Source organism: Coturnix japonica, chromosome 4 (assembly GCF_001577835.2).
Source record: "Coturnix japonica isolate 7356 chromosome 4, Coturnix japonica 2.1, whole genome shotgun sequence".
Taxonomy (NCBI): Eukaryota; Metazoa; Chordata; class Aves; order Galliformes; family Phasianidae; genus Coturnix; species Coturnix japonica.
Window position 1 is genome coordinate 13,244,856 of NC_029519.1, and position 22,400 is coordinate 13,267,255.

The following is a 22,400-nucleotide window of genomic DNA, read 5'->3' on the forward strand; positions in this document are numbered from 1 at the left end:
GAGAAGTGAAGATATTCTATAAACTGCTTTTTATTAAGGATCATTGAGAACTTCCACGTACTTGTCAGTAGCTCATTTGTCCCTTAACTGTGTGTGGATAATCCCTGATTGAACTGATTGTGGGGGAGGTTGGGATTTTCTTCTTTTGTGTTTTGTTTTTTCGTGTGATTGGAATTAGCTTCAGTATTTCAGCGTTTAGCAATGGAGGTGAGAATTCTTACTGCATGATGAAAAAAACTGGCTGGACAGCTGGGCCCAGAGGGCGGTGATGAACAGAGTTAAATCCAGCTGGCAACTGGTCGTGAGTGGTGTTTCCCAAGGTCAGTACTGGGGCTGGCCCTGTATAATTGATGGTCTGAACAAGGGGATTGAGTGCACCTCCAGTAAGTTTGTGAATGACACCAAGTTGGGAGGAATTGTGGATCTGCCTGAGACTAGGAAGACTACAATGGGATCTGAACAGGCTGATCACTGGGCTGAGGCCAATTGTATGAGCTTTAACAAGACCAAGTGCTGTGTCCTGCACATTGGCCACAACAATCCCATGCAATGCTACAGGCTTGGGGTAGAGTGGCTGGAATGAGAGAAAAGAGCTGGGCTTCAGCATCCTGTTCTGACGTTGGTATGATCTGTTGTAGCACTGGTGGGTGAGTTCTTCCTGAACAAATCAAGCTGATGAAGTTCTGTGAAATAAAGACAGTGTCTTAAACAGCAATCTTTAATGTTATAAAACTTTATTAAACTTACGTGTAACAAAACCCATATTTTCTGCAATAGCTTTTGTGCATGGGACAAAATGAGCAAGTCAGCTGAAAGCCTGCCATCTCTTAAATGGTATGGAGATAGAATGGGGTTTTTTTTCAGCTGCAAGGAAGTACCGAAGCAGAAGATGACAGTTTCTATGGTCTAACTGGTAGGAATTAAGTTAATACACTTCATTTTGATGAGCAAGACAGGAACTTAAAACTTAACAGATATCTTTACCGATTACTTACTCTATCCTAGAAAGAAAAATGCAGGTTAAATTTCACTGAGGATACAAACAGAGCAGTGGCAGAAGCTTGCCTTTACAGTAACCTCTGGTTCTTCAGGCCTTGTTGGAAGCAGAAACTTGACTGAGTAAATGTAGTTTCTTATGTATTATGCAGATGCTGCTGAAAACTTGAATTGAGAAAAGCTGAAGATACAGTTCTGTATTGGTCCTTGATCTTTGTATAGAAAGTCATCAGAATAAGCTCCTGGTGTGCTCTGGTGAGTTATATGAGGAATATGTGCAGAGAAATGTGTGGAGATGAGATGAGGAAAACTGATGGTAATGACCACATAATATATTTCCCCCCTTGCCCCCATACAACCACATTGGTATCGTGGAGACCTGAAGTTGGCACAGATGTTACAGTAAGGAAATGATAATTGACACAATACAGGAGATTACTTTAGAACTAACACAACTACAGCCGTGTCATGAAGAGAGTTGTGTATATTCATCCATGAAAGGCAAGAGTAGAAAAAGGCCTATGAGCATCTGAGAAGAAGCTGTTTAAAATTAATGCCCGTGTCAGCCAAGTTAAGCAACATCATTGGTAAGAAATAGCACCCAAATGGCACTCTTGCTGATCATGCTTAGTAACAGGTTGCTGTGTGCCTCTAAGCTATTCAGGTGTGAATCTAAAAATACTCGCTAGGCCTCTAAAGCTCAATTGAATGGTTACAATTTGCAGATTTTGCTTAGTAAGATCTGAGATTTAATACAAGAAGTGCCTGATTAAGAAGAAGCATATATACAGGTTGTGACTTAAGCTGGGTGTTTTGGAGAGAAAGGATATAAATCTGCTTATAGAATGAGGCAGCGTTGGTGTGAGTAAGAGCGATGTTTGTTCTGTCAGGAGCAGTTCTCAGCTAAAACAATGTTACCAGAACGTTGTAAATGCTTTCCTCCTCTAAAATGAGGCTAAAGGCTGGAACACATGTAGCAAATCTCTTGAAAGCTGCAAAACTGTAGAAACAACAATGAATACAGTTACATTTCATGATTCAACCTGAGTCCTCGTTAAGACATCACGCCTTACATGTTGGTGAAGGTAATTTTAGCGTAGCTGTATCTTTATATCATCTATTTTAAAGATGAATGAGGTATATAACTAATAGTTACAGGCTAGGAACAGTCACCAAAGGATTTATGAATAGTAGATACTAGACGAAACTTAAATGCCCAAACACAGCAGATCCCTCAGTCAGGCACATTTCTCTGCAGTGCACGAGGCTAAAAACAGCGTCTCCTTATTTCAAGGAGTATCTGCCTCATGTAGAACATAAGGGAGCTGCTGAGTCTGAATGTCTGTTCCTTGGACAGTCCTGAACCAGAATCCCTTTGTCTTATGAAAGCAGGTTGTTTTGCCCTTTTGAAGAACTGAACAGGGTTGGTCATCGTTAGAATGTGGGCCCAAAGAGAGGAGGTTGTCGGCTTCACTGGACAAGTGTCTCGTGGTCAGTGTTTACAGATCAATTGCCTTTTCCAAGAGAGAGCTCACTACTCAGCTGTTGTCTGTCCTCATGGATGCACTATTTTGTTCCTCCTGAAGGTTTTACCTACAGAAATGGACTAAGTTATACTGGACTAAAGAGATCAGAAGAGTAGCATGACTTTGTTAAATCATCTCAGGCAAAGGAAGCTGATGTGTTCATAGCTGGCAGGATTCATTTCTGAGGTTTGAAAGCTGATACATCTGCTTATCATGATGAATCTGCTACTCTGTGTGCCTGAATTTGATAAAGGATTTGAGTGTACAGCTCCCATTGTCTAGCAAACAGTCAGCTGACGTCTGAAGTGGGAACCCAACTGGTAACTCCATTAGGCTGAAAACCAGAACCGCTGAAACACACAACTCAGGAACACTGATGTCTTGGGAACTTTGAAGTCAGAAGGTCATTGCTAACAGAGTTGTACCCCACATTTGGTAACACACTAAAAGTTTCCCTGACTTTTTTCTTTCCTTTGTAACTTCAGGTGAAATTCAGACTTACAACATTTCATTGGTCCAAGTCTTTAAATCTGTTTTTGCACTCCGATGAAGCTTGATTTGACTTCTGAAGTACAAAACCAGATCTTTTAAATGCAGCAATGTAATGGCTGTGATGGTGGATTTCAGTGCACAGGAAATGCTGTGTGGAGACGGCTGCTGTGGCTCAGAACTGTATGGACACACACAGCTTTCTTTTGAGTTGACTGGGAAGTTCTTACTTTCTCCAAAGGTTGTGACCGTTTCCTGATTATCTTTGCAAACTAGATTGGATGATTGCAGATGGTCGTCTTTTTTTTACTTACATGCATGTTCAAGTAGGTAATAAGTTTAATTTGGTTAACCTTAAAGGCCAAATCTGCTATTTGCAAGGTACGTCTACCATCCTTTTCAATCTCCAGTCCGGTGGTTCACAATACAGATGAGTTTAGCTACGATGGTATGTTAATTCAGTGACGTTTTTTGTTGTTGCTTTTTTATAACGTGATCCAAAGCCAAAGAGAAAAACTGTATTAAAATGAACTTCAAGCTGTTTCTTCCTTTTGCACTTCATTCTTCTCATCATTTTCTGGTGTTTCAGACACCGCTGCTCCATCAGCACTAGGTTGTTCATTTGTCGCATTGCTTGGTAGAACTGTGGTTGCAGGTGTGTTTTCTTCATTAGGTACCTGAGCGTACTCTGCATTGGATTGTTTCTGAGCCATTACTCTGCAGGAAGACAGGAGGAGGATTGTGATTTCATATAATGGTAACCTCTGTTACAAGAGCAACAGCTTAGAAGTCATGATAAAAAAGCAATCTCACTTTGGAAGTTTGCCCCAGCGTTGTATTATTAACTTGTCCATAAATGTTTACAATATTTACATTTTATTTTAGCTCTGGTTTATCAACAGTACTTCACAGAAATAATTGTCTTAAAATCAAGCAAACAAATTCTTACTGCATTTCATTACTTGATGACTTCTTTTTCCTTGCCTTCTTGGTTAAGACCCAGACGATAGCACAGATGATAACAGCTGCCAGAATTGCTCCAATTAATGCGCCGGCAACAATATTACCATCAGAATCTGAGGGGAGGGAGAAGAAAATGTTAAAAAGATAAAGCACGATTAATCAAATTTTACAGCAAAATCCTATAGAAATTTAGTGGAGGAGCCTAGAGCAGAAAGGAGGCACTCAGTCTGGCAGGCTAAAGACTAAAACATTTTCTGAGAAGACCAAAGATGCTCTAGGAAAGAGAGAGCTCTGCTTTTAGGACTTCCACTCTGCTTTTAGGACCCACCACCTCTTCTTGGTAGTTAGCTCCCTCCCCCCAGAAAACCCCATATTTATGACTGGGTAAGGAAAGTGTTGGGCTGTTAACCTTGGCAGTAGTTGGAAAGCCTTTGCTCTTCTGGCTTTTCAGACAAATTCTGAAATACAGGTTGCCTTTATCACCGCTGTTCAGTTGAGATACTAAATGCATGCTCTGATTGTTTATGAGCCCCAAAGACCTTCTGTCTCCAGTACAGCTGCCAGCTCTGACCTGCTATTTTCATTTTATAGACCCCTGGATGATTGAGCACCCATTTCATGGACGTATCTCATGATTACCTATACTACATAAATTTACTGATTTAGTGTTATTGGTTACGTGAAAAATCTACACACAAATGCAGCTGACTACTGCTCTCAAATGTCCATGCTGTTTGTATGGCCAAAAATCTTCATTTTAAGGATATTACAGCATTTTTTCTGCAGTATATTATATATATATTATATAAGGGATTTTTCTTTCACTTACGCATTGAAGTTAGGTCGAGCTCACAAGTACTGTTCCCCATGATGTTGCTGGCTATGCATCGGTAATGTCCTGTTTCAAAGGTAGTGAGATTGCCAATGTACAGAATGCCCGTGTCTGGATCTGTTACAAAAGAGAACAGGTACAGATTATTACTATTCATATACTTCCAAGGCAAATGGTTATCTATAGCTGGTAGTTCTGAAAGCTATTAAGAGGTGAAAAATATTATTCCTTCCTTGATTCATTTTTTTTAACAGTCTTTAAATCAAAAACTTACACCCTCCTTGAAAACTGCTACAGTATTTTCTGCAGGAGAGTATTAGAATGTGAGAAGTATGTTCATACTGTGTAAATACATCTGTAGTACTCTGTAAATACATAATACTGTCAGTATAGCTTCATAAATGAAAAGCTAATGGGTACTGAAGACTTTTGGGATTGAGTTCTTAGCAACTGATTGACCATTTGACTTATTTTGGATGTATGTTCATTCAGACTTCCAAGGGAAGGGAGACTTAATGATATAAACCCATTTTAACAATTTAACATAGTGGTATAGACAACACTTCAATGTGCCACATTTTTCATTAATACAAATACAAAAAAGCAGAGAACAAAAAAATTAGGTCTTTGTGACAGCTGTTGGCCAGTCTGAGTAAGTAAAGATAGGAATTTGTGGTACTGAGCATCAGAATATCAGATATATTTCACTGCCCTATATGATACAGAATGTATGCAGCCCTAGCTGGTAGGATGAAACTCCTACTCTTGAACATGGTGTGCTAGTCCTGTAGTTACGTACTGAAGTGTTCAGTCACCGGCGTGAGGGTATTCTCATCTACTTTGTACCAGCGGTAGGTGGGGAGAGGCAATCCTTGGTCACACTTGCATAAGAGGTAGATCAGATGGCCTTTTTCAGGTGTTCCTTCTATTTTGCAGAAAGGCTTTGAGGGTTTGACTGTAAAATAACAATGAGAATGACACATGAGTATACAGCCAGGGCTGCGGTTTCCACATCAAGGCCTGTTCTTGTGCTGCTGCAGTAAAGAATTGAACCCCAGTTACAGATTTCAAGCATAGGCTTGTTTATAGATCTAGCCAAAAGATCTATAAAGATTTGAGTAGTACTAAGCATATATAAATAGCCTACAATTATTATCTAGTCTTCCTTTTACATGATAAGTAATGCTAAAGTATTATGGAGGTGATGAAAAGTATCAACTGCTTATACTGAGTCAGTCATCATTCATCATGTATGATTTTCTGCCCACATAGTATCATTTCCTGTAGGGCCACAGGAGCTTTTCCAGGAGCTTTTTCAGGTATATTTAATTTTCTTGCATACAGCTTTGATTTGTAACTCCAACCAGGGATGAATTCTCAGTATAAAAGCAATGGTCTGGGTTATGCTGAAAGCGATGGCTTCCCAGTGAAGTTCTCACCTACAGCTAGAAGGGCTTTTTATTTTAATCAAACAGTATCCTTTCTTTTCTGACATCAAAAATCTAGTGAAGTTGGATAGTTCCAGCTACCTGTTTTGGTCGCTTTTGGAGAGGATGAATATAAAGGCTGCTTGTGGGAGAAGGAGATTTTACTGTAGGCCGAGTAAATTAAATGAGTGGGATCAGGAGGGATTTGCTTTGTGTGGACGCTAGATGGCACCACAAGCTCTCTCTGTCTTCAAAGCCTTGGAGCAAAACTGCGTCAATACATAAATGAGCCCTTTTTCTGCATCGTGGGCCTTGTTTATCACTTCTCTGTTATTCCCCCTGCTGCTGCACATTTTGTGCTTAAAAAAAAAGGCTGTAAAAAGGCAGGAAAAGTACAACACAGCAGCACAGAGGAAAATGACTTACCCAGCACACTGACAATCACTGATTTTTGACTCTGTCCAGCACCATCCTGGGGGCTGAAGACTTCGCAGGTGTAGGAACCAGTGTCTGAGGGCTGCATGTTGGAGATCGTTATTGATGCATTCCCTGGGCTTGTTGCAGCTGTGATCCTGTTCTTAAACTCTCCATAGGAATAAGACTGTCCTTCTGAATAATAGTAGATCTGTGGTACAAAACAAGCTGTTAGTTTAATAACAAGAGATCTTACTGTCCCGTTGCTACTTGGTGCTTGTGGTTGATTTTTTCATTGAGTAAAGCAAGGTGACCCCCTTCTCAGACAAAGAGATGAAAACGTGATACATTTGAATACACACTTCTAATGGTTTTTATGGAGAAAGCTTTTCAGGACAGGGTTTTTTTAGTCATGTAAATGGACAGTAGCTGATCTGCTCATACTTAAGTCACAGATCATATGTTTGCAGGAGCAAAGGTGAGATCATTGATCATCATATGACAAAGCTGTAAAAATGCAATGTTATGCACAATTAATAGTTGTATTCATTGAAGCAGTGATCATCTGTGATATTATTAATTAGCAGCTTAGTAGAAGATTATGACAGGAATGGACCCATCATTGCAAAAAGTGGCTATAAAGCTTTCCAAATACAGAAGCTAGCAAACAGAGAACTGAAGTGAATCCACATAGCACAGGTCTAAGCAAACAAGATGCCTGATCTGTTTGCAGTAAATCTGAAAGCAATAAAAATGCATCAGAGCTACCATGCTGTTCTCCTTGTTTGTGTAATCAGGGTCGGAGCCATTGTCATGTCCTGTTGGTTTTTCTGAGTTTATACCATAGATGGAAGTCAAGAATAACTGATGGCTTCAGTGCTTGAAGTGATACCTATATGAGATCAAGATTTTCCCCTTCTTTAACCAGCAGGAAACAGTAGGCACCGTAAAGAAAAATGCCTCTAAGGAATGCTACTTTTCCTTCCTAACTATAATTTGCTGTTTAATGTCGACTGATTTCACAGACTTTAGTATTATTAATTGTACTTAACAGCACTGTGGGAATAGAATTGGATTTGTAAGCTTGGAAGACCACATCTGTTGACTAGAAGGAGAGGTAGTGTTCCTTGTGGAGAATGATATTTTGAACCTTGGGCCTCAAGCCATAATACCTCATTTGCTCTGGAGTAAATATAATAGTACCCAAAGAGTACTCGTCTCCTGATGAGATTGCCTGTGAAACTAAGATCAGAAAGAACATAGCTTGGAACTGTGGAATTGTTTTGTTTTAGATGTTAGTAGTAGTATGGTATACAAGTGATAGTACTTGGGATAAGCCACATATTCCCCAGTTTACAAACTCCATTGTCGAGACACATTGGATGGTTCAAGGACGCTCAGCCATTTTCTCACACTGGTAAGTGGTAATCACTCAGAATTACAGCTCGGTACTAAAACAGATCTAACATTTGTCCTACTGACAGTATTCCAACATCGGCAATGTGTATGTATTTATTAAAGTTGGACTGATGGTAGTTTATGATGGAAATAGTTGGAAAATGCTTGTAGGAAGAAGCTTCACAAACTGGTGTAAAATATAATTCCCACTTCAGTGGTATCAAAGTTCTTTTTAGCCAAAACTTCTTGCTAGTAGGGACACTGTAATTCCCTAGTCAAAAAGTGTAATTTGCTTTACAGATCAACTGATTGCACTTTGAATTCAGAATACTTACTCTTAATTCTATTTATCCACCCCGATACATTGTTGACTGAAATCTTTAAGCAATGTTATCTGGAAACCTTTATTAGCTTAGGCAAGCTACACCCTAAAACTGCCAGAACATGGCTGGTGTATGCAATGATAAAGGTTTCAAATGAAGGTCAAAACCCAGACAGACTGCATAGGACCAACAGCCTCAGTACTACAGTTTGGCCCCGTCTCAAGTGCAGTTTTGTGCACTTTCCAACACGAGTTGATCTTTCCCAACCACAGAATTGCAAACACCAGGTACCATTGATTCAGGGCTCTGAATACCAAAGCACTGTGTGCACTAACAAAATGTGGGAAAGCAGGGAGGAGTGATAAGAGTTCTAATGCTAATATGGCGCAGACTAGGTTAGAAAGTTTGCAAAACTGCTGGAGAGAATCTCCAGTTGCCATTTCTTGCATTCAAGATGATCACTCTTAAAACTAATGTCATGCTTTGCCAATATCTAATGCAAAATTGAAGTCTGGATGAACACCCTATTTCAGAAAGAGGGGCAGTGTTCAAAATTAGGAGTCTGCTATAAACAAATCACTGAATATAAGCATAGTTGAGCTTCATAAGGACATGCACTCAGTTCCCCTGCAGGCTCCTGCCTATTCTTTATTCTTCAGCTTCTGTGTGATGCTTGTCTTAATAGCTCTGGAGTCTATTGCTTGAAGGAAGGTGGTAAACACCAAAAAGGCTGAGTAATGTTGTGATTAATTACTGAGTGTATATCTTGTCCCAGAGGTAAGATTGGATTGTGTACACAGGAAATTTCATTGGAGAGGAACATGCTTCAGTTAATTGGCTGTGAATGCATAGCACATTTCAAACATGCAAAATGAATATTTCCAAACCTTGTAGTGGAAATGATACATGTTAGTTGGGAAGAAAATCGTGGTAACATTCATGCTCTCCAGGCGCATAGTTTGTGTCCCAGATACAGACAGATCTGGTGCATGGACTCGTACATTTTCTTTTACTTTAGCCTGAGCTATGGGAAGGCTGTTTCCCTTCTTGTGAGATGGTGAAGAAAGTACTTGCCTAAAGAGGAAGCAAGTGGCAATGCTGATGCTGAGTTGCAGCTTTCCAAAAGCTGCCGGATGTTTGGCAGAGAACAAGGAACCCACCTACAGGTTTTCTTTATAGAACTCCCCTAGAACAATCCTCCTCCTTGGGGAGTGGAGATGTGTGAAAAATCAGGCAGTAAATTAGGAGAAATCTTGCCTCCATCTGCTTCCTCTCTCTTCTTAGGGCTGCACAAACAGGTACTACAGTAGTGCAAATATGTCTTTCAAATAACTTTGGATGGACTAATTCACAATTTCCAGTGCAATATTCCTCCTGCCTCTCCATCTGCTAGTGCCCTCGCATCACACTGCTGTTTTGTCTAGTACATCTGGATGTCAGATTTGTAAAAAGAGGTACATCTGAAGATGCATAACAAAATGTCCCACTTAATCCCCACAGTAACCCTGATTTCCTGACTGTGAAGCAGTCGGAGAACATGACGTCCATCTTAATACCTGTCTTCCCTCCCCCAGCCCCTTCTTGCTTTCTCCCGTCAGCAGATACAAAGCTGTACCATCCTGCCTAATGACAGCTTCCTTCGCCTGATGTATTCACTGTCTCATTCTGTTTCACAGTCCTTGCCTGGAGAGCTGTGAAGCTCAGGCATTCAGAAGCATTCAGGCCCTATCACTGTGTCGCATCATTTTCTCTTTGGAGGTTTCTCAGGCTACCATAAAAAGAACTCTTGAACCCTTTCTTACCAATAAATGCAGAGGGAAATATTAACGACTTTACCAGTTAGATACCACCATCTTCCTGAATTCTGAGTACAGACAGAATTTATAAAATAGCAACAAGGGAAAAAAATGTGTTCAGCATTCCCGCGAGCATCTTACCATCTAATTAGAGAGCAAATGCTGCACACTCAAAGTGTTAATTAAAGCCCAAGGCTCAGATTCTGAACTAGCCAGATAAGAAAGCAAATCCCCACGTAGGTACATTGGTTTCTTTGACATATGTGACTAAGTCTGGCCCCAAACACCTTTTCTCATCCACAGCTTCTTTTTACATGTTTGTATTGAAACTGATATTGCAGTTCTGCAGCAGGGATATTCTGCCCTGTATTACTGGGAGTCTTGCATGAGTAATTAAAGATGACTAGATGCCTCATTGCAGTTGCACATTGGTAGAAGAGAAAAGGAATGAAGTCAGAAGCCTTTAAAGAGTTAATCATTGAGCAGCTTTAATTGGCACAAATACTCTTGGGGATCATCTCTTTCATGTTCCCACAGTATCATTCTTGTGGCTGAGCTATTAGCGAGAAATTCCTACAGTGTATCAAGTGCAAACATGCTTTCTTAGTGCATTTGGTGTAACTGCTCTTCGGCAGTTATTAAGACCTCAGTTTACTTTGGGAGGACCCTGTGAGACAGGAATCCCACTCAGTCAAAGGATTTGGAATGGATTAAGGCTGGGAGATGGCCACCAGTGGCTGGGATGGAGCCACATCAGCAGGCAGCTTCATGCTCCTCTCTGTACATTATTTTTCATGATGCTACTTTCTAGAAAGGGGATCCGGGATGAATGTTTATTTTTGCTGTGTAAATATCTACCTCCAAACTGGGGCTATTCAGACTTGCTCACATTCAACCCAGCCACTCCTGATGTGTGGACGTGCCGTTAAGATAAGCTTTGGATAGAATATTCCTGAAGGATCATGTACAAATTCAGCCGCCTAGAATAGCTGGAGGGAAAAGAATCCAACAAATTTTGATAGAGGAAAATGCAATAAAACATAGCGTGAGTTAGGAATTCAGAATGATGTGTCTGATTCGACTCATCTCATTTGTGCTGCTTTTTGGATTTAAATCTGGAGCATGATTACAAGTTTTTATAGCAGTGTTATTGTAGCAGAAGCTGTTTAGATATATATTTTTTTTTCTTAAGATTGTGGGGATTTTTTTCTTACCTTGTATCTCCAGCTACATCTTCCCCGCGCATCTGTCACATACACCATCTTTTGACATTGACTGATTGATTTCTCATCCATACTCAGAATGCCATGACATGGGGAAGGCTGTATTTGAGCAAAAATGGGCTGGTCTGAGAGTTAAATGAGACTGTAAGTGTTCCCCCAAAGCGTAAGCATCTGGTTTCTGCACGGCCCCCAGAAGGCACTGCTGCCACTGACAAGGGCAGGGTGCCCTCAGCAGCAGATTGGGGTGCAACATCATCCTATTGCTGAGTTTTACCTAAAACTGGGCAAACGAAATCTAATATTTGATCCAAACAAATGGGTTGCTACCTGATCATCTTCCACTTGTTTCCAGTTTCTGTGTTGTTCTGTTGCCTGCTTCAGAGGATCAGTTCATTCACCCCAGCACCAGGGAGAACCGCAGGCAGGCACAGTGATCCCAGTGACATGCAGGGAACTGCTCTGAAACTGACACTGACAAGGGGTCTTTGTTCCCCTTTCCACAATTAAATGAATCCGTGCCTCTTACAAATAATACTTTCGTTTCTTTTACTCCTCTAGTGAACTTTACATTTCCATCAGTACTACAGTAGTGGGCATAGCTTGGGCAGCCACGTATCTGTAATAATTCCACTTTGATTGTGGGTGGCCTGGGCTGGAGGTTCAAGGTGTGAGCAGGTTGGGTTCAGGAGTTATATTTAGGTTTGCAAGGCTGCAGCCTCGCCTTTACAAAGTCAACAGAAGTCTCAGTCTTTCAAACATTTATTTAGCTGCTTTACACTGAGGCCAGCTGAATGACTCAGAGCATAACATGGAACGCAGGAGCTGAGACCCTACCACAGGAAGCTGGCCAGGCTGTGGCATACGCTGTTACCCCGGGTGAGCAAAACAAGGAGCTTTTGCTTCAGGTTGTCCATTGGTCAGGTAGGGAGAGTTCAGTGTTTGGAAAACTCAAGAGCCTTGGCTGGGTATTCTTAGTTAAAAGTTAAATTCATTATTAAAAAGACATATTGCTAAGGTGTAAATGGCAAGGGATAGAAGTTACAAATACACGTGACATCCTATTTTCCATTAGTTGATATTTACATTATTTAGTTTCTTCACTGGAGAAACTTCTCAGCTCCAGTGAGCAAAAAGAGTTCCATTCACACACTAAATATAGCTGCACTGTCTTAAAAGCAGCACAGTGAACACCTGCTATTCCCCTGCTTGCTGCCTCCCTTCTCACCATACCGTCTGTTTGTGGTATCTCATCCTCTCACGTGTAACTGCCTGGGCTTTTAGCTGCTGAGCACCTGTGCCAGCATAATGTAAGATGGGCAAAGGGAGCAGGATGTGTAGACACCACAACAAACAGCAAAGCACACCAGCCAGCTTTGTAGAGCAAGTGCTGGGAAGCACCAGGTCTGTGAACTAATGAGCAGCATTGCCTTTTGTTCGAGCAAGGTAATATCTGCTGCTGAATACTCTCTTGCATTCATTAACACTGGCACCAGTCCTTATGCCAGTCTTATTCATCTCATTCAAGGTAGAACTATACTTGAGTTTACATATCTCAACATGCTGCAAAATCTATAACTTGGCAGTGTTAAGTACTACCATTCCTATTAAAAGAATACCCATGGGCTTGGTATATACTGTGTCCTAAAATCGAAGGCTCTAAGGCTCACCTTCATTGACGTTACAAGCCAAAAGTGTCTAAATGACATAAATTTGCCTTAATCCTAGCATTCATCAGACTTTGTTCTATTATGCGCTGCCACTGTAGAGAGAAACAGTCATATTCCCAATTATGTAAATAAACGTTATTTAAGATTTAAGATTTTAAGATTTCTTTTCCTTGTATGTCTTATGAAAAATGCCTCTCTCCCATTAATTCTGTTGATACCAGTCATGTGAATAATGGAGTCATCAGGAAGCTGACATTTAGAAACATGTTGGGAGTATTTAGAATCGTAGGAGGTGGGTTGAAGAGTATTTTCTGTCGGTTTTTGTTGTTGTTTGAGAATTTGCAAGTTTCCTGTCTTTAAAATATTTGGCAGAAATTCTCATCTTTAAGAAATGGAAATGTTGTCCATTCTTGTTGAAAAATGGCAAATTTCTAATGCAAGCGGAATCTTCAACAAACTTTTCAGGGAAAAAATGGAATAAATTTTGCAATAAAGAACATTCAATGCATTCAAAGTAGAACACAAAGACTTAAACTGATTCTGGAGAATATGAGCTCAATCCTACCTTGGTGCTGTACATCCCTGAACATACACTCCTGAACAACTGACTGGAGTTTATGATGCAACATATTGGGTCAAAATTATATTATACTACATGCAACTTACTTGAGAAACTTGAAGCTACAACCCCCTCATGAATAATCCTTTATTTAAGAAAACAGTTCTGACTTGAAAAAAGCAAATGATGAGTAACAGCTATTCATACAGTTAGTCAGGGAAGGTGTGAATCCATCTGTCTGACATTTAGCTAGAGTCAGAATTAGGGATGGGCTTGCTGCTTGTCCTTATCACTGGTACAGTTTTTATTTGATATATGTATATATATATATATATATAACTCTCTCTCTCAATATATATATATATGTGATGTGCTGCAAGAAGGTAAGCAGTTACATTAAATTGCCTTATATTGTCTCATATTAATTTGCTGTTGCTGTTCAGTACCGTGCATTCTGCAACTTACATACAGACTTATTCTGCTGTGATTGATAAACTAAATATGTGTAACTATCAGTGGTGGCAAATCTTCTAACATAATATTATTAAGAAACCATTAAACATAACAGGAAAATCATCAGTGTGGACTGTGTCAGTCTTCGAAGTCAACTTTATATCAACTCTCAGGCATTAACACCAAACAGAACCAAAGTTTTAGTGAGAGAGTCTAAAATGCATAAGCCTGACACAAGAGCATAGGGAAAGTCACAGTCTTCAAGGATGCAGTAGCACTTCTATAGGCATTTCTGCCTATAAGGGAAACTCACTGAGAGCTCGGCACCTTACTAGGTCAGCTAAGGGTAACTCACAGCCTGTATACCATGTTGTGAGCGAGATTCATGGATTCATTTCCCAATAGAACATTTGGATTTAGTCATAGCTCTTGAACTCCGAGCACTGTTGTGGCGTATAGGAAGTCACACACCCCATCACTGGTTCCTTCCAGGCAGACCAGGCTGCTTTACAGGTCCTTCCCAGCCACATGGGAGGTTTGAGCAGTGGTTTAAGCATGGACCTGCCTAGTTTACAGTGACCCTCACTATTCTGGTGCTGTTTCCATGCTGACACTTCCTCCTGCCATGCTGGAGGGGAGCACTGCTCAGCATTGCTGCCTCTCAGGGCCCCAGGCAGTGCAGGAGCCTTTGATCCATGTTTGTTCTGCTACCACAGTAAACCTTGTGGGATGCTGCAGAACACTAACACAAGCTTGATGTGGCAGATTTCCTGCTAGCACAAATTCCTGTGGAATCCTGCCAAGCTCTGACCGCTTGCTTTGCACAAATAGTCTGTTGTTTGGCACCACTCCATGCAGAGCTGCCTGGCAGTGGCAGTGTTGGCTGAGCCTGGAGCTCGTGTCTGACCCTTGGTTGAAGAACACATTGTCATAGGCAAGGGCGTCTCACTAGGAAAACAGCCCTCACAATAGAAGGAAATATCTGCCAGACAAGAGAAAAGGGAGCTGGCCCAGGCAGGAGTGCTTCTGTGATTGTTGGACACCTGGACTTGGCTCCCCATCACGCTCCTGTGTGGCTTAGAGCAAGGCATTCAACATTTGAGTCCCTATGGCACCTGCTCATAAGTTTCAGCAGGAGCTCAAGCAGCCGGTAGGAGCTGGGAATGTAGGCTGACTTGGTGCACCTCTCCTAAACTTCACTGTAGCTCAATCTTAAGTGCAGGAGCATGGATGTCACCTGCCTCCTGGGACTTCATTGAAGGTAGCAGCACAAAATGTAGTATTTGTTAAGAAGTTTATATTAGTAATAAATAAATATCTTACGGTGTGCAGTTGGCTCTCTTTGGCGCTGTAAAAGCTCCACTGGATGAAGAAGTTTCCCAGCGGCTGAGAACTCGTGTATGTGCAGAGAAGGGTTGCGTTCCCTCCGGTCTTGACGTTCACTGTCTTCTCAGGAACAGTCACCACAACTGCGCAGACATGACCTGTGGGCAGCGAGCACGTGAGCAGAGCAGTGGGGCAGCCTGGGCACTGCATGGAGGGCCCTGCTCTGCCAAAGGAACCTGGAGGTGTTTGTCACTCTGCTTTTAGTACAGCTCCCCTTGGGCTTGCTGGGCATGTATTAGTGATAGCAAGCCCCCTCTTACCAAATATTGTTCTGGCAAAGCATAAAGCAGGCTTGCTCCCATCTGCAGACTTGTCTTCTCACTGGCAGCCTCCCTGAACTCAGCGCTCTCCTGAATCTGATGCTCTTGTTCACAGCTGTCCCTAGGCCTCCTGCACACCTTTCTTGCCTTCTTTCTTTGCAGCTATTCCTCAGATATCTGATCTTAATCCATAGCTCACCATCTGCTACCTTCTTCTTGTATTCTTACATTGACTCTGACTCAGTGGCACTGTTGGGTTCCCCCAGGCTGGAGCCCAGCAACTTTCCTCTATTTTCCTTTTGCTATTTCCTTTGAATTGTAGAATCATTAAAGTTGGAAAAGACCACAAAGATCATCTAGTCCAACCAACAAGCCATCCTCGCATGCCCACTAACCACATCCCTCAGTGCCACATCAATCCTTTTCTTGATCACCTCCACAGATGGTGACTCTACCACCTCCCTGGGCAGCCTGTTCCAGCGAATCACCACTCTTTCTGAGAAGTTTTTCCTAATATCTAACCTAAACCTCCCCTGGTGCAAATTAAGGCCATTACATCTTGTCCTATTACTGCTGCCAAGGATAACAGGCCTACCTCCATGTCACCACAACCTCCTTCAATTTTGTTTAGGTTTCTTATGGCTTCCTTGCAGAAGCTCTTGCACATGGTGGAAATATATGTATTTGGTGCTTTCCCTGGTACAATGGGCAAGGTGAGAAAATCATGCTGGCTAATTTTCGTGTAGGCATATTGCATTTGCCAGTGATAAAGGCAAAACATAGAAAATAATCCTCTCTTAATGGAATATCTGTGCATTTTATGTAAGGATGCTGCTTCTGAGAGTTTAAGCAGAACCTTCAGCAGCATCAGAAGAACATTATACTCAAATTATCACCCATATGAGAAAAAACATAGTGTAAGAAAGGAGTTTTCCAGTCCATTTTCCAGTCATCTGCCCTTATTGCTCTGTTTCTGGAATCAAGAGTGCTACAGAGACTAGACATTTTCCAGGAGAAGTTAACAGAAGTGACTCTTTCCTTAAGTGATTCCAGCTTCCATAAAGCTGCATGTTTTGAATTAACACATACAGCTTGCTTAGTTCTAGTAAACATATAAGGCCAAAACCAATGAGACTTTGTCCAGCAAGGTTATTAAACGCCGTTACTAATTCTAACATGGTGCTTTTGAATGAAAATGGAGCAAACTGGACGTGCCCAGCCTGTTCTGCATTGCGGAAGTTAAAGAGAATTTGTCTTTGCGTTTAATCCACTATTTCAAAAACTTATAATCCCATTTCATACATACAGGCCTTTTGACTGCAATGAAAAAAGGGTGTGAGTAAGAAGTTACACATTCCAAAAAGCTAGTGAGAGCAGGGCATAGCTTACTGTTAAAAACAGTTGGTCTGTGTCTTTTGCTCAACATTACTGTGAGAGCATTTCCTCATTACAGAAAAGTGACTACGATTAATTGAGAATCACATTGCAGAGCCATGCAGTTCTTAATGTTAACAAAGCAAATACCAGATTGCCAATCTTCTCCTGACTGCCACAGAAACCCTCAGTCAGTGATTTCCCTTGCTACAGCCACACTGTTTTTCTTAAAGCCAAACCCATGAAATTAGAGCACGTTGCCTGGCAAAGTATTTGTACCAGTGCTGAATTTCTCTTCATTTCTAAGGCAGAAATCTGTGGTGCTCGTATGTGAGCACTGAAGCACCATGAGCAACCATTGAAAATATTTATTCAGCTTCCAAATAGAAAATTCCATCTTGAAAAGAAAATGTGGACAGTAACTTCCAATTTTTCTGTGTGTGAAATTGGAGGCTGTTCATCTCCATAGAGCATTAGATTTAAAATGTCCACCTCTGTATATACTAAAAGTAGAGCTCAGCCCAATACATTGTCTTTGAAGCAGTAATAAAATACTATCTTTAGCGTTCCATATAATTCCTAGATTCCACCATGTATTACATCCTCACTTAACTTCATGGAATTCCAAGGGACTATTTGCATGCTTAAGTTAAGCACTGCCCAAAAAGTTTTAAATGGGGTGGATGCAAGTCATCATTTCCCGGTACATTATGAAGGGGAGACAAAAGCTGAATGTGAGAAAGCCAACCATGAAGGACCCTAGTGCTGTGTGTGAGCCCTTTGCCTCTTCTCAGCTCTGAAGCAAAGCATTAGTTTGCCAAAGCTAAAATTCTGTTCTTGAGCAAAAAAATTATTACCAGTTATGGGTCAGCCTGCTGATCTCCACAAAATGGCATGTCAATGTAGCCACAATTTTCATTCCACCTAGAAATAAGTCCCGAATGTTCTCCTAGTTTGCTATTCAGGGTCACCTGCTGTCTGATTGCAGCAAGTTCTTTTACTTCGGCATTATTTCAATCAGTCTGTTATTCTTACCTGCAAGGGCGGCTAGAACTGGAAATATCTTCAGCATCGTTGGAAACATCTTCTTGACGTTTGGAGAGAAAAGAGACCAGATGCAGCTTCTGGCTTCGACTAAACCTCATCTGTGTGGGGTTGTTTTTTTTTTTCAAGTGGCTTTTTGTTTTTCTTATCAGCCACGTATCAGCACGTCATCGAGCCTTTTCATTCTCCTTTATCGCGTGTATGCCTTTCTCCGACTAGTGGTGTGATTGTTCAGTTGAAACCACTTTGTGGGGTGAAAGCAAATGAGTGTTTTGTTAATAATAAACCTTCGAATCCGAGAAGCCCCGATGTTCCCACCTGTACCTACTATTCCAGCAGTATTTGCCCTCGTAAGTACTCCCACTGAGCAGAACAAAAGAATTACATCTGATTACCAGCATTACCAGTGGTCAGTCTGATTACCAGCATTGGAGTCATGCTTTGTGTGAGTATGAAATAATCCTTATTTCCTGTTAATTCTATCACATATTTTTGTAAAATGGGCATCTGAAGACAATACTTCGTTAGTACATTTCCACTTTTAGAAGCATTTCTCATACAGTTTCATACAGAATAACTACACTGGACTTACAGCTGCCTTGAAATTTCTGTACTGAATTCACCAAAAAGATCACACACCAAAATAAAGGTAAAGCAAAACATGGCTTATCATCTAAACAGGCAATGCAGTCAGTTTCATCTGGTTTTAATACTTGAAGTTGGATGCTACTAATACAAATGACAAAGTGAATATATTGATTTTTATTTAAATCTTATGTATATATGTAGTGAAAAAGCAGTGGATGAAGGTTAGAAACCATTACAATAACTTGCAGCAGATTAGTTTGCCCTTGGTGCTTGCAGAACACCTTATCCAGTTCTCTGAAGCTCATGAGGAATACAGGGTGCACAGCTGTTTGGAGAAGGCAACTCTGCTTTCTTCATTCCATCTCATTTGATTGAAGCTGATTCAAAGCCTGATGCTGAGATGGGAGTAGCTGATTGTACATGTGCAGCCATGTGGTAGCAGCTGAAGACATAACAGAGGGCAGCATTGCCTTTTAGATGTATTCCTGTACCTGTGTGACCAAGACAATGAAAATGGCCTGAGAATTATTTGTGTGCTTGGTGAAAACATGGGCCAACTTTTCTATAGCAGGGACCATGCTGCAGAAGGGAATGCCCCTTTGGCACGTGGGGCTCAGGCTCTGAATGTGTCCTGTGGGATGGTTGGGTATTTCTGTGCTCACCCTCTTCTCTGACATGATGTGATGTGGTAGTAGGTTCTTCATGATAGAAGCAGTGAGTTGCTTATTGGGTCAGTTATCATTGGGCTCAGGCTTACGGAATTAGGTGAATTTTATTCTTCCTGGTATTTCTGTGGATGGCAGATCTCTAAATAATTCTATGTAGATGTCAGGGTTTTATTGTACTTTGCAAAACCAGTAATTTTTAAGAAGGTGCACAAAGTGTTGCCACCCAGCTGCAGGTCAGCACACACCTGCGTGATCTTGTGCCTTTACCACAATGTCAGCATGTCCTCTGGTTCCCCCTTCATTTATCAACGCTGTCCTTTGTCTTGTGCTTAAAGCACTCTCAGCTAACATCTATTTTCTCCCTGCTAAGCCCCCTTTTTGTGAATTAAATCTCTAGAAGATGCCAACTACATTCCTGGAGGGTGACATGCTCGGTTTGACCAGAGGCCTGGAGCCAACAACACAATGTCTGCGCTGCTACATGCCCAGTGGGGCCTGGGCTGCAGGCCCAAGATGGCCACTTCTGGAGCAGTGTACCTCCTAGTGAATGAGTACACACATCCATCCTGTTTTACAGAGGATGCAGAACACCAGTCACATTCACTTTTGTCAGTTAGCAGCCTGGGGCTCGTTTCACACCGTCTGGTTGGAGGTGTGTATCTTCAAGTGCATTATGCAAAGCCACCTGGGGTTGTGCTGCTGTGAGGGAAGTAAGAGGGGCCTGCCTGCTGCTGCTTGCATCTGGCTCGGTGCTGCTTTAGCAGTGCTGCCTGCACAAATGTGACCTTTGGAAAATAACAGTATGTAGAAAGCAAAATCTCCTTTGGTCTGACTGCAGCTGAAGTGACAGGGGATGATGTAGAAGCTTTTGTCACACTGCAGGTCCCTGGCCCAGAGCACAGCAGCAGCAGCAGTCACTTTGCCATAGGTGGAGCAAATCCTCTTATCTTGAGATAAAATGGACGGGGCTGGTACCAGGAACTATGTGTTAACAGACTTCATGACTCAAATCTATGTACACTACAATGTTCCCTTCCAAGCAACTCCCTTGTACTCACTCTACAAACAGAAGTGGTGGTCATTTAAAAAATGGAGCCCAGCAGCACACCTGGGAAAAGCAGCAAGCCTCCCTGGGCTGCATTGCCTACACAGGCACCTAGATGGCTCTTAGGGGTTGCTTCTATCCCAATACCCAATTAAAAAAAGTCCTGTAGAACCCCACCTTTAACCTGTCTAATCTCAGCAGCACATCAAGCACATGGTGTTGCTGAAACATGCTGAATGCATCAATACTCAACAACACCAAACCCAGCAGAATGGGATGTGCAAAGCTCCCTGTTTCAACATTACATCTGGTTGCTGGAGATGCAGAGACTGCCACCTTAAACCTCTAAATCCGTCATCGGGTTGACTTTCAAATGCACTTTATAGTTTTCTTGCTTATTACACAGCCTCATTTGTTGTCTAAAAAGTATTTATGAATTGTGTTTGCTGGAGTGTTTGCTGCCTAAAAGATAGGTTTTTATCACTGTTATTTTCAGGCACTCAGAGAGCTTGGAGTATATGAAGCTCTTGAACAGGACCACATAGGAGAAAGCTGCTTGTTTGGTTGATTTCAATTTTCAGTGAGAATGATATGATGCTTCCTATCCAGCTTTGTTAATAATCACATTATAACTTTCTTAATTGTCTTAATTATGCTGAGCATGACAGAGTACAGTGGTGCCATGTGACAAGGCTATCTGACAGAGGATCAGCTGTCCTGGATAGACAGGCTGTGCAGAAGACTGACAGAGATAAGCCTAAGAATATTTTTATCATGTCTTTGGTTTTCTGGGGCAGATAACCAAAGTTCATCATCTCAGGGCTCAGAACCTGGATCCTGTAGCCCAGCAGCTTTGCTGTACACCACGGACTATCAGCTCAAATTACTTGCAAGTCAAGTAGGCAGTGAATTTGCAAGCTGGGAGCAGTGGAGAATGAGACTGTCAGCAGCCACTGTCATGGGAGCAGCGAGGAGAGCAAGCAGTCAGTGACCTCATCTGAAAAATACATGAATGTTAATGGTGTGCAGGGCGTGACCTTCACATAGCAGCTTTCTCATCCAGTGGCACACAGCAGTATGATTCCAATGAACTATAAAAGCAGTGAGCACAGCTGTGGCACAGCCAGGTCCCTGTCCCACCCTCCCTTGCAGCAGCAGAATTTGCAGCTCAACAAACACACAGCAGATGGATTACAGTGATTGTACATTGCTAACAGTATTTATATGTAATTAAAGAGACTTCCTAAGACAGCAGGACCTTGACCATGCATCATTTGCATCCTTGATTTCAGTTTTCTGACATCTGCAGGATTGCAGAGCCACTGAAGGCAGGTGCTGAGCACAGGGCTGTGGAAAGCTGCTACTTAACAGAGTGCTTCATCATGGTTGTGTGTTGGGAAGGACACTGACCTAAGAGATGCACCAAGACTGTCATATTTATCATCAGCCTTGGGATGATGTTTTCTCCTAACTCTCTGGCTCCAGGCATGACAGCAGTGCATAATGTCATGAATAGTCAGTCTATTTACTTTTTCCTTAAGGAAAGGATCCTTTTAGTTGCATGAAAAAAAATATGGTTCCAAATATACCCTAAAAGAACAAAAAGCAAAAAACAAATAACCAGGTACATAATTTTTATATATTTTTTGAAATATTTCAGAAACCTTTGGGGTCATTTTTATGGCTCTGTTCGTAGTTTTTTTTTTTTTGACTGTTTGGAACAGCCCTACTTAAACACACAGCCATCATCAATGTGGTTCCTAGGAAGGGTGCCCCATCCCTGGGGGCATTTAAGGCCAGGCTGGATGTGGCTCTGGGCAGCCTGGTGTAGTGGTTGGTGACCCTACACGTAGCAGGGGGATTGAAACTAGATGATCACTGTTGTCCTTTCCAACTCAGGCCATTCTATGATTTTAAGGATCAAAAAAGATAGCAGCTTTTTTGCAATTTGTGCTGTAAAGCCAACCAG

The 22,400-nt window shown here is 41.6% G+C and overlaps 2 protein-coding genes across 2 annotated transcripts in view; one reads left to right on the forward strand and one right to left on the reverse strand.

Annotated features, from left to right (window-relative positions):
- The window catches only part of PSMD10 (proteasome 26S subunit, non-ATPase 10), a 56,785-nt gene that overhangs the window by 3,288 nt on the left and 31,097 nt on the right, over positions 1–22,400 (forward strand). The gene's annotated exons all lie outside the window — the stretch shown is intronic.
- On the reverse strand, positions 49–18,369 carry VSIG1 (V-set and immunoglobulin domain containing 1). The gene is made up of 7 exons (XM_015860485.2): positions 18,122–18,369; positions 15,390–15,550; positions 6,660–6,858; positions 5,606–5,761; positions 4,804–4,923; positions 3,961–4,087; positions 49–3,728 (listed from the first exon to the last, which is right to left on the reverse strand). The coding sequence occupies exons 1-7, from the start codon at positions 18,168–18,170 to the stop codon at positions 3,545–3,547; spliced, it is 996 nt and encodes a 331-aa protein (XP_015715971.1). The 5' UTR covers positions 18,171–18,369; the 3' UTR covers positions 49–3,544.

Bases quoted from the DNA above. Each gene is read 5' to 3' on its own strand.
- VSIG1 (XM_015860485.2), bottom strand. From the start codon at position 18,170: ATGTTTCCAACGATGCTGAAGATATTTCCAGTTCTAGCCGCCCTTGCA. The intron at 15,551-18,121 runs GTAAGAATAACA...CGCTGCCCACAG, and splicing joins AGTTCTAGCCGCCCTTGCAG to GTCATGTCTGCGCAGTTGTG. The intron at 3,729-3,960 runs GTAAGAATTTGT...GTCTTCCTGCAG, and splicing joins TCATCAAGTAATGAAATGCA to AGTAATGGCTCAGAAACAAT.